Genomic DNA, 18,923 nt, shown 5'->3' with positions numbered 1-18,923 from the left:
AGCACAAAGTTCACTAAATGTAAAAGAGAAAACTTTATATGTTATTAAAATGGATTTTAAAATTTGCCCCCAAATGCATTGCGGGTTGTGTCATGGCTAACGCATAAACAGTGCTCACTTTTTAACAGCGCTGTAACAGATATTGAATTCGCCGCAATGTGAAATTCTCTTGCTGCAAAAGCGTTGCGCGGTAAATTTGTAAATTCAAAAAGTGTGCTGCGCATGTGTCTTATTAGTATTATTAATGGCACAAATAAATAAACAAATATTTTGTAAATAGTCAGCGCATCACAAAGATATATTTTTAATAAAGAATATAAGATTAAAGTGAAAAAGTTAAAGCTTGTATACAATTTAGTATTTTTATAACATAGAGGTGGTATTTTCATGTACTGTCCTTCAGCTCAACAGAGCGCCTGCGCCATAAACAGCTGTTTAAGGCTAGTTACTGAATCTTGTAGCACAATAATTACTGTTATGAAATAAAAACTAAATACAATGGAAATGACAAAACCCTTATATTACAATATACTCAATGCAGAGCTGCATATCAACGAATTTGTGCAAGAGCAGTAAGTACAATAATAAATACTGATGTTAATATTGAGTTAACATACGAATTTCTTTGCAGCTTTGACTTTGCGGAGCCAGTGCTACGTTGGTTTAGCGAATACTTGGAGCCGGGAAATCTGCTGAGTGTGCTAATACCCTTGATAGGCATATACAGCCAGGACATGCTGAGACGGCTGCTGACAATGCTGAGCCTAACAAGCGTGCTGAGCAGCTTTGCCAAATGGTTGGTAGTTGATCCTTTGCATACAAAGCGCCCTACATTGCAATAATAATTCACAGGATATGCCCCGAGCTGCGTCCGTTGTGGTGGCTGCGTGAGCTTTATGCCAATCCGAAGGCAATCAAGCCACAAGTGGCGCTGCAGAGCCTGAAGCTGAGCTGTGAGACCAGCGGTGGACTGCCCTGTGCCCACACCATGTTCTGGACACTTTGCCTGCTGCTCCTGTGTGAACGACTCTCAACTGGCGGCTTGAGCTGACGCTTGCTGCGCTGCACTCTGCTGTGCTTTGGCGTCATCTGCATGTGGCTGAGTCGCCTCTACTTGGCCACAGAATTTATGCATCAGTGTGTGTTGGGCAGTTGCCTGGCCTATGTGGCCTTTAGGCACCGCCAACGCTATCTGCTGCAATTGTACGCCTGGCCACGCTGTCGTGCTATAATGATGATCATTTTGCTAGGCTGTTTGGCTCTTGCTGTTTATTTTATCAAACTGCGACTGCAGCTAGATCCGCATTGGTCGGTGCGCCAGGTGAGCATTCCAGGAGTCTCTGAGTGAACTTATGCTAAATGTTTTTAACGCAGGCTTTCAAATGGTGCCCGGAGCCCACTTATATGCGTCATGAGGCGAGTCCCATTTTTCTGCTTTCACGAGATTTGGGTTACCTGTTGGGCTTTGCCTTGGCCTTGCCCTTGGCAGCAAAGTAAGTATGTTTCTAATTTATTAATTTGTTTATAATCACATTTGCTTTTAGCAATTCGCGCTCGAACTGTTTAATGCGTCGACTTGTTGTCATCGGCACTTTGGCCATTGTTAATCACATGTTGCAGGCTTATACGCCCAAGCAGTTTGGACGCTTTGCCTTCTTGGCCTACGAGTTTAGTCGCAATGCTCTCTACTCGTTGATGCTGTTTAAGTTTCTGCCCAGACTAGCGCAGACTAAAGAGAAATGTAGCTAAATTAATTGTAGAGATTCAAACGCAAATAAAATTTTAATTAAAACACATAAGCTGTAATTTGTTTAAAATATATTTTAATTGTTAAACTCTCATCTATATTTAAATAGCACTAATTTAAACAATTACGCTTATATTTATTTTAATTAGCTTTAGTTATCCTCATTTACTACTTATGTCTACTGTTAGGCTTATACTTCGAGCGCTTAAGTACATTGACTTGGACTACAACTAAATTAGACAAATCAACTAAACTAGCTAGTGGCAGTAGAGTTATGCAGTTAGGCTTACAATTAATGCTATAATGAGTTTAAATTAATTGTGAAAAAGTAAGCAAATGAGCGGCTAAAAACTAAATTGCCCCACTGTGCGGAGCCGGAACTATCTGCAGCCGCAGCTTTCGACAATCATATTGGGCAGGGTCTTGCGTGTGGCGGTGTTGTTGGAATCCAGCACCACCAACTGCAGCGAGGAATACTGTTTGGCGGTACAGCAGGGTACCAGGTCTAGAGGCTTGCGTGCACCATTTGTTGAAAGGATTTTCTGCAAGCAGCAAGTGCAACATTTATTATTCAGTTTGAATTCAATTCAGCGCTGTAGGACTTACCAACAAGGAGCTGTGATGTGAGGCTGCCTGGGCCACACTCGCCACGGAGCTGCAGCTGCCGCGACAGAAGTAGGCGTCATAACCTTGCGGCTGTATAATCCAGTTGTCCCAGCCAATATCCTTAAAGGATATGTAGAGCTTCTCACGGCAACATTCGGTCACGCCGCTGGCGCAATTGATGCTGCGCCTTTGACGCGATTTACTGCGACGATTCTGAGTATCGATCATAATGAAGGGTCTGTAGTTCTTGTTCACCGAAATGATCTCCTCCATGCTCTTGATGTCGCAGGACTCGCAGGTGATCTGTATGAGATGGCTGAGCTCGTGGTTGCCAAACCAGCGCTTAATGGGCCAATCAATGTTGATTTTCATCCACTCATCTGAAAGTAAATAAAAGGAACATGTAATTATTATTTATTACTAAGTTTTAAATTCTTTAATGCTTCAATAGCTTATTAATTGACCTCATTTTCAATTGTTATTATATATTTTTTATTTACATTCTGATGAACTAATTTAGATTCTATTTAATTCTTTAACCACTTTTGCTTTCCTAGACTAGTTGCTCTATGCTTATTATTTAAATAATTATTATTTTTTGCTTTGCTTTCAACGCTTCTTATCTACCAATGACCCCCACGTAACTTAATCCGCATCATCTTCAAATCATGAATAGACATTTGAGCTCAAAGTTCAGTTTTTTGCACCCTCGGGAATAATTTGACAATAATATTTTGAGTTGTTCACCCACGACTTTGTGCATTGTTTTTACTGCATTTTGGTTTGCATTCTATATTGTTATCAAGTCGAGTGTCTATATATGATCTTTCAGGCAACAAAACAAAACAAAGCAGCAGCAGCAGCAGCAGCAATGAACAGTTGCCAGCCTCAAACACACACTTATCGGTCAGCTATATAATTTCAATATAATATATATAGAGCATGATATGGCCGAGATTAAGTACTTTCGCTAGAGGGCAAGGGTCTCTATATATTTACATAGCTGTCGAAGCTCTTACCTTGCACATCCACCGACTGTATGGCTATAGTTCTGGCCAGCGGCAGATACTTCGAGTCCAGCTGCTGCTCCAGCTCGGAGACCACAATCGTTTCCTTCTTCTGCTCAGCATTAAGTGGCTCCGACTCGTTGCTGGCCTTGGTAAAGTTCTGTTTGTTCTTGAACAACCAGAGCACAGCGGTATTCACATCGAAGCCATCTGCATCGGCATCGTCAATCTTGAAGCTGAAGCACATGGACGGATGATTGCCCAAGCGGCGGCATTCAACTTCCTCTGCAGAGATTAAAGTAATAATAATATTTAGCCCAGAGCTTACTTATGAGTTGCACTTTCTTTACTCACCACGCTGTAATAGTATGAATTTCTGATTGGTGCGAGCATAGTAATCATCGTACTCCTTGTGCTTGCCCGTCTCCGTCGACTGGGCGAGGGTAACGCCCTCGAATATGGGCTTGGGCAGCTCCACGGCAGCCACATTGGGGCTTTCCTTGAGGCGCAGCTTCTCGAGTATCTGCTGCTTGACAAACTCAATGCGCAGCGTTCTCAGCGCCTCCTCGCTGATCTGCTCCACCTGGCGATGGCTTTCGCACTTGGGACAGCCGCCAGTTGACTTGCTGGCGTTCAGCGCAGGCTCGGGCTCTGGCTCTGGCACTACAACTGGCAGCGACTGCAGCAAATCCTCTTCGGAGTCTGCAGCTGCATCATTGACATAGTCCAGCTCCTCGCCGTAGCTCGGACCAAGCAGCTCCCACACTGTGGGCTGATGCTTTGGCTGCTCAGCCTCATCATCATCATGTAGGCGATGATAGCTTTGCTGCTGTTGCAGCCAGTGCGCCTCCTGCATGCGCTTGTGACGCATTTTATGCTCGAACTGCAGACGCTGCACTGCCTCATCCTCCTCCTCGCTGTTGGGATCGGGCGCCACATGCTTGGGATGTCGATTTCGCTGCTGACGCGTATGCGGTTGACTCGAGTGCTGTGCCGGCTGATCCGGCTGGTGTCTAGGATGCGGATGCGCACTGCGCATCGTCACCGAAGCCTCTGCGGGCGCACTGGCATGCGATCGAGCATAGATGTTGTTGCTCTGCAACGCCAGGCAGAGCAGCAGCGTCAGCGTCATATAGTACTTGGCCATTATTATTAATTGTGTTTTATATTTTTCACTTTAATTGTTAATTGGTTGCACTTAGCTTAAACACTTGCTATTGTTGCTTGGCTTGGCTAATTGTTATCTATTGGGCAGCAATTGAAATTCAATGTTCGTAGTCCTTTGGTTTACAAAACTCATAGAGTTGCAGCTATGCGCACTTTGGATTAAAATTAGCTTTGCCGTTTTGTTGCGTATACTTAATAACACTTTTGAATTGTTTTTGCTTTAATATTTGAATGCTTTGCTTTATTATTTTAAGCCAAGCTTCAGCTTCATTTCGTTTAAAATTATAAAAAACTTTTTGCTAGCAAATTCTATTTTGTGTGCTGAAAGTAAAGAGAATGAAAGAAATTTGTATAAGCACTTTAGTTTAAAATAATTATATAGCTAAATTTGTGGTAATTGCTTTTTGTTTATTTGTTAAAAAAAAGTGCACCGTTTAGTTTGCCAATAAAATGTAATTTTTTAAGTTCTGCTTAATAATTTTAAAAATCCCACATGGGAAATTTACGTTTCAATATAAAATCCGCAGCATATTTGTGTGTAATTTTTTTCTAAAATGCAGCGATTAAAAATCAATAAAAATTATCACTGCAATTTAAATATTGCGCACTGCAATAATTAATGAGGTTGCATTTCATAGATTTAGTATACGCCCAGTTCGTAGAAATTTTTAGAAGGGTTAGGCTGGACATACCGTTGTGCACTTGTTTTATTTTACTGCTGACTTGGCACTTAGTTAGTTAGGCTCGGGGGTCAAGCTGTGAACCCGGACACGGCAGACAACGAACGGAATACGCAGCGAGAAATGCACAGAGAACAGAACACGAAGCAGCGCAAGTTTAATTTGATTTTAATATTTTATTTTACACTATTATGTTGGCTAGTGTAGTGTTCCGGACAAGCGACAGTGCTAACGAGTTGTGAATGAATGAAGCGGTCGACTTTATTACACGAACATTATATGCGCCGCTGTCGACGCTTTGATTGATCGCTGCGCCGAAAGAGAGAGAGCGCGCGCTCTCTCAGTTGCTTTCGCCGGCACACGAACGCCACACACGAACACCTAAGCGTACGCTCAGTTTCCCACAGCTGTGCTGCCCCCCTAGCATTCGCAGACATGGGATCGGCCCCCCCTTTGGCTGCCGCAGACAAAATTCATATGTAAATTCTGGTTTAATTGCATCAGCTAAAGAAGCAGCCGAGCAAACGACCAAAGCGAAAAAAAAACTTGCATAAAATTCTCTGTTACAAACTCATTTAGTTTAATTTTAATTTAAATTGTTTCTGCTTTTGGCACACACCTGAAACAGCGTCACGCCCATTGGCGCCGCCAATCGTTCATTTAAATTGCTGCAATATGTTCCCCCAATTCTCGCTAATTAGCCGCTATCAACTGTGTCAATCAGTTAATAGTTTTATACATAAACTGATAAGCGTTGCCGTCGCTCGCAGCGTGCGCTTCAATTGCATTCGCATAATATGGCGAGATTATGTTTTGCGATTGGAGCAATCGGAAGTGCAGCGTGTGCTGCGGTGCCAGCTGTGCTAATGATCTACTTTGAACTACTTACTTGACCTTGCTGGACATTATGGTTGCTATATCGTTTGGATTGCTAATTTTTTTGTGTATTTTTTGTAACATATTTCATCAGCTAAATCAGAGACATAGGCGTGCTTGGCTCAACAACAAGATGTATGGAAAAGAAACGCGCAAAGTCACGTCTGTCAGAGCAAAAGATGTTTAAATTTATAACTTATCAAGTAATCAGAATTGCGTCATGGCTATAAAACTTATTAAGCTGACAATAATTTCTTGCTAAACTAATATTTATGGATAGCTAGTAAAATCTTGCTATCCAGCGAAAACTGGAATCTTGTCAGGTGAAACTCATTAAATTTGCTAATTAATTTATGTCTTCGTTTGTGCTTATCAGAGCTTCTAATCAATTTTAAAATGATAATTGCTCTAATTGCATTATTCTCTATTATGATTGTCAATCAATTTATTGTTTCATTATCAGGCCATATTTTGCATTTACGCAAATTGGTACGATCTAAAGTGTTTTTTTTCCACAATTCCATTAAAACCAAAACACGTGACGCGCAGCACTTTTTGACGTAATAAGCTAAAAAGCTGCTGCTGCTCCAGTTATCAAGGCGATCGATCAGTACAGAATCATGTCAAAGGGACTAACCAATCAAATGAACGGCGTGCGCCCCAAGCGAGGAAAAAGCCGAAGCTGAGAGCAGCGACGCCAACAGCAGCAGCAGCAGCGCAGCAGCAGCGTCGGCAGCAGCAGCAGCTACGTCATGGCACGCAAGCAATGCGTGATGCAGTGGACAATTAAGAATCACCAGATAAAAAGAGTGAAGACTTGTTGGAGCACTGTACACACTTGAGAGCTGCGTACAAAGTCCATTTGGAGATTGGCAACGTTACGGCTTCTGGGGGTTTTCCATGCGTTGCAGGCCAGATTCATGATTATCGCAACTGCAGTTGAATGCACTGTAAAAATTCTTTGCTTTTCGCCTTCACTTCACTTATGCATATATATATATAATTTTTTTGACATCAAAAACTGCGCCCCCCTCTCTTTCTTTCTATCTCTAGCGCGCTCTCTATCTTTGTTGCGCTGCGATCAGCGTCTTAAAGCATGTCTGCTGTACTTTGGAATCAAAAAGTCACACAAAAAGTGATGATTGCTCTGATTTGCTGGATTAAAGGCAAATCACTTAATGCTGCCACACGCTGAGTGAAATATGCGGGAATTTCATGCGAATATTGTGAAAATAATTTATGTGGGTGTGGGATTAACTACAAGTTATATTTTTGGTACCTAACAAATCGCTTTTAAAGCTTCTTGCGCTATTTTAGGCATGCCCACACACACTGCTGAAGGTTGTTTGAGGTTATGTTAAGTTTGCACAAACTGCAAACTCATCAGCAAGACAATTTCATTTCAGCTAGTTCAAACTAGTTTAGTATATGCAAAACTATAAATAATAAAAGAATATAAAGAAATGTTTAAGCAATTAAAAGGCTTTATTTGATTTACTGCTTGTTAAAGTATCCCAAAATTATATATTTTAATTTAGCTTAGCATTTATATTAGCATGAGACATGTAAAGTAAAATATGAACTTAACAAATGCATGTTCTATAAAAAAATTAAGACAAGCATTTTGGAACATAATATCTTTATTGCTTATTTCTAGCTATTAAATTTAAAAATATTTATAACTATTAAAAATAAATTATAAAATCTTTATATTTTAATAATTTAAACAGTATTTAATATTATTTAGTACTTAGCTTACAGAATTATGTAACTCACCTCAATTATTAAAACTTCACTTTTGATTTTAATTTTAAAATTGATTTGCTTATATTTCAAGCTATTTGTTTCTTAATTTGAGTGCTTTTTATGCAAATGATTCGCACAAAATAATCATTGTTTTTAATTAGGTATTTCACCATTTGAACTTGTGTGCTCCTTTGACATGACTCGTGTTTTTTTATTTATTCACACTTTGTTTATTGTCATACAAATTGTTATAGATAACACTTTATATAGTCTATAGACTTTGTATATTTTCGATTTAAAAACTTTGAGAGTTTTTATTTTTTTGTTTGTGTCTCGATGCGAACAGCTTGACAGCCTGTGTGTGAATAATTCGATGCTGGGCAGGCAGCGGCCGCAAAGGCTGTCCCCTGAATTTTGGTTCGATTTGTTTTGGGCCTAGCTGGAGTGTCCAAGAGCGGCGGAGAGCGAAAGAGAGAGTGAGTGAGAGCGCTTGTTGTTGTGATAATAATGATAGCAACTTAATGATTAACTGTGCTTAATCTATATTAAATGATGCGCAATTTTGATTGGCGGACAGCCAGACAGAGAGCAAGAGCGTGAGTAAGTGAGCGAGCGAGCGAGCGAGGTTGCGAGCGAGATAAGTGACTGTTGCTGATTGCGCTTGGCTTTCCCAACATGCTGAAAATTAGGTTTGGGGCACTCGCTTGGCACACGCTCCAAAGGCCTCCTGACCATACAAAACCATGAGCTGGCAAACGGTTTGGTTCGGCTTCTATCTCTATCTCGAACAAAGTCCAAAGATCGATCGCTACTCAGTGTGTCGACGACGACGTCGTCAAGTCAAGTGTTTGATTCTTGAACACTTATTTAATGATGTCAATTTTTATTGCTCTCCCCTGCTGTGATGTACTACAAGTGTTGCCTGCAATTATCAATTGCTAATTATATTTGAAATTGATATGCTCGCTCTTTATTGTGTTGCATTTGATTATGATTAATTAGCATACTACTGTTATTGTTATTGTCTTAACACGTTGCCAAGTCATGTTTAGGCTGAATTTAATTTTTATCTCTTTGTTTGTCTTGTGTCTTGTGAGTACGAAGATCTGAAAAGTCACGCAACAGACCTTCCAGCAGATTACACTTATTTTTAGAAATGATATACATAAGTACCTAATATTATATTATATATAATAATAAAGAGCTTATCTGGATTGCTGCCTGATATACAAATATATTCTTATGCTTCGTGATAATTATAATCATAAAAATCATTCTTAATTGTGCTGTATATAAATTAATTTAAAGTAAACTTAGATGTACTTAAAGATTTCTTGTTCACAACCGGAAAGTGGCTAGACTTGCGACAAATAAATAAACATTGATAACACCCACGATTTTCGAATTAATTAGCTAGAGAGACGCAAGCAAAAATTATAATAAAATATTTAAATAGAACTAATAACATCATATTGTGAAATTCTGTAAAACAAAAATATGTAATAAATATTCAATAAATCAAGTTAAAAATTTTAAGCCTATCGATTAGTTTAGCAGCAAGAGCTGCTTGCTTAGTTGAATGTACCCGCGGCTGTTGTAGAGAATGCATGAGTAATTATCACATTTGATTAAGATTCAACGTATCATGGCCAAGATGACACACGCGCCACTGAATCACATTTGATACGCCCGATAAGTATAAACCTTCTAATACCCAAAAAAAAACTCAACTCAGCTGTTATACTTGACTTGTATATTATGCAAAGTAAGCGTGGCGAGTTGCACGTATTGATTAGAATTGAAAACGAGAGTAGACGGAGCGTATGACGCAGCTCATGATATTGAGGCAAACAATTGAAACTTTGGACTTTGCCAGTCAATCGACTGGCAGACTGCCCAGAGACAGTGTGACAAAATAAACATTGAGTGCTTTAATTATTTAATTGAAATGCATGCATACAGAGGCTAAATATTTGATGAGCTAGGGCCATAGGCTACAGACACTTTATTAAAACTAAGAGGGTATCTCATGCTTCGTCAGTTGCTTTTTCTTCTCGTTTTTGATGACAAAGTCCACTTACGAGTCATGCGCCAGACGTGTGAACCAAAAGCCAAAAAAAATTCCCCTACACACACGCACACGCACACGCACACACATACATGTGTGTGTGTGTATCTCAATTTGATAGAGTTTTTATTTCAGTGCAGTGAGGATCAATTAAGTTGAATTGAACTTGGGAGGGAGCACGCATGCAGCTCGTGTTGTGCTCTTGTTTCTCAATGTTTCCGCCCAGTGGGCGCCGCCTTTATTTCGATTGTGTTAACTTTGGTTGAATGCCAATTTATAGTTTTTCTATTTCGAATTGTAATATACATATATGCTATAAATAGACCTAAGCTTCTTTGTGGCTAAAAACATTGTTGGCTTTTGTTATTTATTTGAGCTTTATTTTCATTTTATTGTGGCTTGTTTATTTCACAAACTCATTGTTTACCACCAACTTCTATTTTTGGGCTGAATTTAATTATGATCGCACACTTGAGAATCCATAATCACGAAATGAAAAGATTACAGACCATCAACTTTCATGGCAAATACTAATTTTTTGCACCTTTCGTGATAAGAAAGTCTAATACATTGTAATAGATTGTGAATTGCGCTTTAGTCCCAGCAAGATATATACGTGGTTGTCTAAAATATATCCAAGTACACGTGGCCCAGCAAGATAATAAATCTGTTTTCCTCCGCTTGATGAATATAAATTCTGGTTCTGACTAGAAACAAATATTTTTAAGCTTTAAAGACTCTGCTCACTGTTGTACACAAAAGCGTCTAAATAATGTCATATCTAGAATTCTTTAGCAAACAATTGGATCAACTCACTGATGAGCGGCAAGAAATATAACAAAAGTTGGTTGAATCTAACATTTTTAATGCTTGATGCGCAGCTGTTTTAACAGACAGACAATCTGTAAGACAATTAATTTCAAACTTTGAAAAAGTTAAGCTTAGCGAAATTAAATAAATACTTACCTTTCTTACTTTGTGAATCTGCAATACTCACCTTCGCAATATTAACCAGTATTCAGTTATACCCAATTCAAATTGATTTCTTGCATTCAAAATAAATTTTGTTCATTTAAATGTTTTTTTTTTAATTTCACGATGTGAAAAATCTGTAAATGCGAAATGGCAACAAAGGAGAAAAAACAACAAAAGATTGTTTGTTTTGCACATCAGCAACCAAAGGTTGTTTGTACATCAGCAGCCAATGGTTGTTTGTTTTGTACATCAGCAACCAAATGTTGTTTGGTTTTACATCAGCAACCAAACGTTGTTTGTTTTGTACATCAGCAACCAAAGGTTGTTTGTTTTGTACATCAACAATCAAAAGTTGTGATGCACATTAACAACAAAACATTGTTTTGAATGTTGATGCAATATGAAACCTTTTTTTTTATATATAAAACCTAATTAATCTTAATAAAGCGAATTAAGAAAAGAACTAAGTTCAAGTTGAATGTAAAAGTTCAATTTGAATTGAATATTCTCATTTGCTGACAAGTGCGAACGCCGCTCTCAACTGATGGAACAAATAGTTACATCAATAACAAAAGATTGTTACATCAATACCGAACGGTTGCGTTGTTTAAGCTTTGAAAGGCTGAAACTCAACGAAATGGCGTCCGATTTCAAAGTTTATTAGCTTGTCTGACTCGTGATACACATCTTAACAAAACTGCTTTTCAATTTGAATTATTAAACAATTACTTGATGAAGCTATGATCAAACTAGTACAAAAACAAGTCAACTTTCTGTGAAATATAGCTTATCAAGCTGTAACTCAGCGAAATGGCTTCCGATTTAAGAGTGCCATGCCTGAGAGATGCATAAGAATAAAACTGCATTCAAAGTTGGAAAGTCTACGATCTTCGATATTTTGGCAAAAAACGTGATGTAACCCCTTTAAATTTTTCGCCAAAAAATGATGCCATTATGCCGTCTTCATTTCGTATCACTTTCTAACTTTGCGAGGCTTTATCTCAGCCAAAAAAATCGGACTGAAGAGTTTTTTGGCTTAATTTAATTATGAGATTGTATATAAACATATGTTGTTTGTGTTTGATCAATGAAAAAAATTATTTGACAACATTATGACAATTAAACAATACAGCAGACCTATTTTGTTTAATATCTCAAGCTTGTACAGCTTCTCAAAGCTATAACTCTTTAAAAAAAATCGATGGAACTGTTTTACACAATTTTATGTTGGTATTGAAAACAATATTAAAATGAAAGTATAAATGTACAATATAAAAATTATTTGGGGAAGTTATGAGCAAAATATTAAACAATGTGCCAAATTTCTGTGTGCTTCCGATTTTAATATTTCATGCCTAATATTCAAAATATAATGATACAACTTTGTTTTTAGCAACAAACCAAGCACGCAGCAGTAAACCGTTTAAGAATCGAACGATTTTTGACCAAGATATGGCTAAAAAACAAATGCTGCAGACTTGTGTTTTGTTTATTTCAAAGTTGTAACTTATGAATGTTTTATTTCAGACTTTGTTGAGCTCTATCTCAACAAGGGAATTATAAAACTAACAGCAATTACAATTTAAAAAGAACTAAATTCATTTTGAATGTAAAAATTCAATTTGAACTGGGTAAAACTTGCGGCTTTGACGAAGGTAAGTATGACGGATGCAACAGGTAAGTAAGGTATGTAATGTTTGTTATTGTTGTTGTATTTATCCAGACACCTCCTGTCCGCGAAGATCTATAAAGAGCGTGCATTCTAAGAAAAGCGAAAGAGGGAGCACAATCAACAAACGCTATTGAGAACAAACCTTTCTAAATAAATCCTTTTCCTTCTCTCTACAAATAATAACACAATATTTAAGTTTTGTTTTTGATTGAGTATTCTAATTATATTATATTAATATTAAAATGAATCTATGTATAATACAATACAATTATACAATGTATAAATCGTGGATATATATTATATAAATTAACTAGAAACAACATTTTCTTCTACAACTTGAAACCGATTGCTAAGTATTAATTGTATTATGTACAAAAATAACGTAAAGTAATATATCGACTGACAAACCAAGAGAGCTTCAAATTTTGTATGTAATTACAATAATAACTAAATATTAAATAGTAGTTGAACAATTATTTGTTGTCTAAAATACTTTGTACTACTCTTATTAGTAATCAATAAATACAGGTAACTAAAGTTAAAGTTGCCTCAGGATCCGTTCGAGCAGCAAAGATATCAATTGTTGTCGACTGATGATGATAACTAATGATTAGTCCAGATGGCTTCCGCTTCTCAAGGCTGTGGGACTGCAAACTGTGACTGTGAAGTGGTAAAGGCGTTGCAGTAAGCACTTCCATTAGTGGAGAGAAGCTGGAGAGGCGCCGGCTATTGCCATGATGTTGTCCTCATGCAGCGCAAGCTGTAAATAAAATACAATAATTGTAACATGTTTTTTGATAAGAATAAAGATGTAGATGCAGATGAATGACTTACATTCTTCTAGATATAGGGTATGGCATGGATGTCATTTGCTTGACTAGCTCTAAGCCTGCATATTGTGGCTGCCTGCAGTTCATTGCTATAAGTAGCTTTGGTATATGATATATTCAGCAAACGTTATGCAAACGAATGATATTAGAGAAACGCCGCAGCAGCGAGGAACAAAGAGAGTTACATCAATAACAAAAGGTTGTTACATCAATTACAAAAGCTTGCGTTCTTCAACTTTGACAGGCTTTAGTCACTTAAAAAAAATACGATTGAACTGACCACTTTAAATGTGTAGGCATAGATACAAAAATGAAATAGGTATAACAAATTGGTATGATATAAAAATTATTTGGCGAAAGTTATGAACAAATAGTAACAAAACAAGACAAATTTATGTGAAATATCGAACTTTGATTAGCCGTAATTTAGCGAAATGGCTTCGATTGCCGGAGTTTCAGCCTTGGTTAGCTAGACTCGTGAGATGCATAAGAATAAAACGGCATTCAAACTTGGAAAGTCTAGGATTTTCGATATTTATGGCAAAAAACGTGATGTAACCCCTTTAAATTTTTGCCAAAAAAAGCCGTCTTCATTGCTTATCACTTTCTAACTTGAGAAGCTATATCTTAGCCAAAAAAAGCTACCACTCAGAAATGGTGTTTAATGAGAGACCTATATTTAGTGTTATAATCTTGGAGCATACTGAAACTTAAAAACCGTTATGTGTCTAGTGTGATTTTGTTATGTGATGCGTTTATTTAATAATGCATAGTGATTTGCAAAAGTCTCTATAATAAAAGCCTAGAAACAGATGACGCTCGGCCCAATAGAATCAATTAAATGCGGCTAGATAATACTTTATATACGATATTTTAGAGATATGTGTATGTAGCTAAAAATATGTCTCAGAGCTTGTTATCCTATTAATGTTTATGTAATCTTAATTTAGAAATCAATATGTTCTCTCATCCAAAATACTAATTGCAAATAAAATAATAAAAATGCTACCTTTGGTCTATATTTAAGGTGGGTCTAGAACCCTCACGCCGCCTCGGCAGTAGAGCGACCCGTGAAGCCGCTTACAACTCCTTTGTTACGATAATGGTATAGTTTGAAAGATTGTGTGGCCTCTGAGGTTTTAATCTCCCGCGAACCTTTCGACCGGATCGGCCATACCCCTAGATATTTCGTTAACAAATTAGTTACTATCTAGACTAAGTTGGAGAAAGTATCCTATAGAACGTCGCAAGTAATATCGGAATGATGGCCTTGTTTGTGAGATGTACATCATGAGAAGCGCAGAGATGAGGTATTGAAGTCTCACAGTTACATAATGATACACAATCTCAGACAGCACTACTGGTCTAACACTGGTTGCATGAGTGAGAACTCTAAAATATCAGCAACGAGTCAACTCAATTATGGCTTTTCCCGCGCGTAACGTTATAATCAGTTTGACAGATTATAATAGTTTGCACAGAGTGATGAGTATTAGATATTTTTGTGTGCCTTGACTTATTCTAAGCTATACAAATTTCTTTCAGTGCTGGAGCTGCTACAATGTGTGTCCGGGGTTAAGTTTGTCTTCTTTTAGTTTATATAAAACCCTAACGCTGCTAAATAATGTTGACGACGTATGAAATGACAATGTGAACTTTCGTGTGTCTATTGCTGATACTCGCGCTATAATAGATACATAAGAAATTGGTGTGAATGATAGACTAAAACTTGCAGCATATTCTCTTAAGGTATTACTCAGCCATCTCGAGTGTAACTCTGTGCTTAATCGGTTTAATTAATTTTACATGTAAGCATGCAGCTATAATTCTCAAGTGGAACTGATTAATTAATAATTATAAAATGCAGCTATAATTTATAAGGGAATGAATCACATCTTAGATTTGCACGAAGACTTATTAGTGCTGACATTATCAGTTTCTAGAAAACGAGTGCAAGATACGCACAACAAATTGGCACAATAATCAAAAGTGCCAGGAGTGCTTCAGCCAATATTCTGATTATCACGACAACAAGCTTTAAGTGTAGCCACTATGAATTGTAATAACCCACCTAACGAATCAATTGAATAGCTCGCAAACCGGAAGATTAATGAGTCGAACCGTGGTCATTTGCTGCGGCATAAAACCCAAAAAGAGCGCCTCCTAGAAACCAAATAGTGCAGCAGTAGCGCTCACTAGGCCGCAAGGATTGCAGTTCCAGACGTCTCGGGTCATAATTCGTAGCAGATATCCGACTTTCCTCGGACACCAAGTTGATATAGATTGGATAGACGTGATGTTAGTTTGATAATTTTTTATTATCTCCCCAGACACCAAAGCCATTGCAGCCTTCTTTAGAACATGAACGGATCCTATACATATGATAGTTGTGAGTGTTTTTGTCATATTGTTCTCTCGTTTTGGCTTTGGTTATGTATGCTGACAAACAACGTCCGACCTGGTATTTACGTGATTAGCGTAGTGTGCTGTTACATTTCCTATCCTTGCAGTGCGTACAAGAGTTGCGGGCTCGAAGTCACATTGACAGCCCCCTCTCTGTATCTAGCCAGTGCCGTTTGCGCTCAGCTGAATCTAGGGACAATTCGAAATCTCTGACTCACTAATCAGACATCCCTAGCGACACTCTTTGCGAGGGAGAAATTTCTGCCAACCTAAGAGTGTGGCTAGAGTGAGAAAGATTAAAATGTTTAATTCGAACACATATAGTTAACAACTCGAGAAGTGACAAAGTGTGACCTCAATGCTGAAGGAATGCAGCTAAGGCGTGCCCGTATTTTAGTGCTGGACTCTCTCTCAATTCGTATTCCATCAATCACAGCCTACCAAAATGGTATTAGGAGTGGTGCCAGCATCACTTATGTCAGCGCTATGGGCGTAGACAGTTCAGCGATCATGCTCTAGCAGTTATCAAGAGTAACAAGCTTGATCTCTCACTTCAAATGACAGAGCTCTGTATACTCAATGCGATATGATATGGAGGTCTAATCCTCTAGCAGCATATTATAAATGGTATAATAATAGTCAAAGAGTCTATCTACATTGCCTCGCCTCTGATCAGCGCAATACGTAGATGTGATAGATAGAACGCCCTGTGCTATTTTATTTGTACTCAATCTCTCGTGTACATGTTAATTTTATTTCTCTGTATTGATTTCAATTAGTTAATTTTTGTGTTTTATTTTCTTCTAATGCTCTAATATCATAAATTTATTACTCTACAACTGTTGCTTTTCCTCTCTGGTGTTAGCAAGTATAGTAAGCTCTATACAAGCATCTGTGTTAATTTTCAATGCATATAAATTCATTGGCTGCAGCAGCAGCTCTCAGACTTGTGTCTCGAGTGCTTTGGCATCAGCATCGGCTTTCAATAGCCACAAAGCCAGGTCAGATGCTGTCTCTAGCCCTTTTAGTGGCATGTCAACGTTGTCTGGTAATCGAAACCTTTGCTGCTATTAAGTAATTGCTAACGTCAGTATTAATTGCTTGCAATTTAGCTGCTCAAATATGTCAATGTCTATATTTAAAACTTTAGCTGTATGCTTCTCTGAAGTCTTTGTCTTTGTTATCTCAAAACATACTTTAAACTTACCATGTCAGCAAGAGATCCGATACGTTTTATCCAACATGGCTACTCTCAAAATATAACTATATTTTATTTATTAAATAATTAATAAATCCTGATTAGACAAATTTTTCCTCAAGTTAGTATAATAAATATATAACCATAAATCTATATAAGCTTTATAAACATTCTTACCTGATTGTTTGCTGCAATGCCATATGATGTGCCGAGATGTGTGGTAGTGATCCTCAAGAGAAACACATAAGACCCTGTGACTCTCTTGATTTTTCTCTGAGAAATACATTCCTACATCGTTTTAAACGAGTGCTCTCGATGTTTGGATTTTTTTCTAGATGTGTAGCTCAGTCGTTAATATATCTAATTTTTCATTTTCTAACATCAGTGCGATGTGTTGATATAGGACATTATATAAAATGAGATATATAACACATATAATGAACCAACTTTACTTCTTTCTTTTATCATTTATTCTAGGTGAGTGTCTTTGAGCTATCTAACTTGCCACTCAGGAACTCCAAAAGCAAAAATAAACCAAACTATATCTTCTATCTATGGGTGCTTTGCTTACGTCTCGTGCATTTTGAAACCTTGTGACCTTCTACTGCTATCCTATTATTGGTTAATCATTTTCGCGCTCTTAGAATCAACTTGTATATCGCAGTATGCTTTGCTCGTTGTACTATGACATTATATTGGTCCGGCCAAACATAGAATGGCTTTATACACAATACTCAAAGTGACAGCGCCATGGTACACCGCCTTATGCTATGTAATTTGTTGTTGTGTTTCACTTTATTATAGTATCACTCTCATTATTTATAGGGCTCGGACCTAGCACTGTGTGTAAGCTCTCATAGATGCCATTTCGACAAAAATATAAGATAAGCAACTATAAGAATTGCTTAGTGTTGGTGATGTGTTATTAAAAATCTTGTAGCGAGAAGCGTTGATAAGTGTAACGCGCAGCTTTTGTTATTTTATTGTGTCGAATCTTTGGATTGTATAAGTATACGGTTGGTCATTATAATCGAGATTTTGGCATAAATGGTCATATCGAACATCTGTAGTCTTGTACCCTAGTAGGCGCTCAATTTGATCAGAGATAGACGCACATAATCAAAATGGTGTGTTGTGTTTTGTGTTTGTTTGTTGATGAATTATTTCGTACTGTCTTAATTTTTGTTTTTTTTTTTTTTAGCAAAAAGCCCGTTTTCCAAAAAGCAAAAATCGCATTGTCAAAAATTTGATTTATTTCGTAAGTCAATTATGATAGTTTTTATGTTTTTCTTTTCTTTTCTCGCATTACATTTAGACCAATAAGTATGTGTGTGTTAATCTTCTGCCTAGTTATGATCCCGTATTAATATATTTATGCTTATAGACAAATATTGCCCTCGTGCTATAAAAAAATAAAAATAATAGCCAAAACATAGAATTGATTGGCTGCGAGTTGAAATCTACTCTCTATGTGTCTGACAGCATGCGATACAGCTAGGGTTATTAATGGCTTAAATACATATAGGTGTAGTGTCATCTCCATTAATTAAAGTGGGACGAGTTAGAGCGCGAAATTCGCGTTTACAGAGTTCTTATTAGAGCTTCCTTGACCTGTGATACTGCAATTAACATATGCTACTCCTCGTAAATAACCGATAAAACACACTCGTAGTGATACATTGTTAGATAAATCTTGTCTATACGCTGCTGAGCTCTTTATCTTTGCTCTTTGTTTAACATTTGAATTGTGTTTGATAGATGACACAGGTGCGTGTTTAAATAGACTAGCAGTTTGACTACACTATTTGTTGTAGTTTGTGGTGATCTTTTTGGTCAGTTCGTATTAGTTTGGAATGATCTTCGTTTACCATGTTATGTGGCGCAATTAACAAACCTCTCCAGTGTAGGGTCTGACAACAGATATCATGTAGATGCGCTCTCGCACCAA

The 18,923-nt window shown here is 37.5% G+C and overlaps 2 protein-coding genes across 2 annotated transcripts; one reads left to right on the top strand and one right to left on the bottom strand.

Moving 5' to 3' along the window:
* The first annotated feature begins 467 nt into the window (after window positions 1–467).
* Window positions 468–1,790, top strand: LOC108603579 (glucose-6-phosphatase). The gene is given in 5 exon segments (XM_017992518.2): window positions 468–572; window positions 632–796; window positions 853–1,321; window positions 1,375–1,493; window positions 1,545–1,790. Coding segments are annotated over 5 exon segments (1,032 nt in total). The 5' UTR covers window positions 468–498; the 3' UTR covers window positions 1,750–1,790.
* Window positions 1,791–1,841: 51 nt separating this feature from the next.
* On the bottom strand, window positions 1,842–4,771 carry LOC108596538 (inhibin beta A chain). Its single transcript, XM_017982430.2, has 4 exons — window positions 3,715–4,771; window positions 3,373–3,645; window positions 2,354–2,733; window positions 1,842–2,289 (listed from the first exon to the last, which is right to left on the bottom strand). The coding sequence occupies exons 1-4, from the start codon at window positions 4,505–4,507 to the stop codon at window positions 2,128–2,130; spliced, it is 1,608 nt and encodes a 535-aa protein (XP_017837919.1). The 5' UTR covers window positions 4,508–4,771; the 3' UTR covers window positions 1,842–2,127.
* Between the last annotated feature and the right edge of the window lie 14,152 nt (window positions 4,772–18,923).

The sequence above is a fragment of the Drosophila busckii genome, chromosome 2L, assembly GCF_011750605.1.
Source record: "Drosophila busckii strain San Diego stock center, stock number 13000-0081.31 chromosome 2L, ASM1175060v1, whole genome shotgun sequence".
NCBI classification, from domain to species: Eukaryota; Metazoa; Arthropoda; class Insecta; order Diptera; family Drosophilidae; genus Drosophila; species Drosophila busckii.
Note: the sequence above shows the minus strand (reverse complement) of the source record. Positions and strands in the feature narration are given on the sequence as shown.

Bases quoted from the DNA above. Each gene is read 5' to 3' on its own strand.
- LOC108596538 (XM_017982430.2), bottom strand. From the start codon at position 4,507: ATGGCCAAGTACTATATGACGCTGACGCTGCTGCTCTGCCTGGCGTTG. The intron at 2,734-3,372 runs GTAAGAGCTTCG...ATTTACTTTCAG, and splicing joins ACAGTCGGTGGATGTGCAAG to ATGAGTGGATGAAAATCAAC. The intron at 2,290-2,353 runs GTAAGTCCTACA...TGCTGCTTGCAG, and splicing joins CACATCACAGCTCCTTGTTG to AAAATCCTTTCAACAAATGG.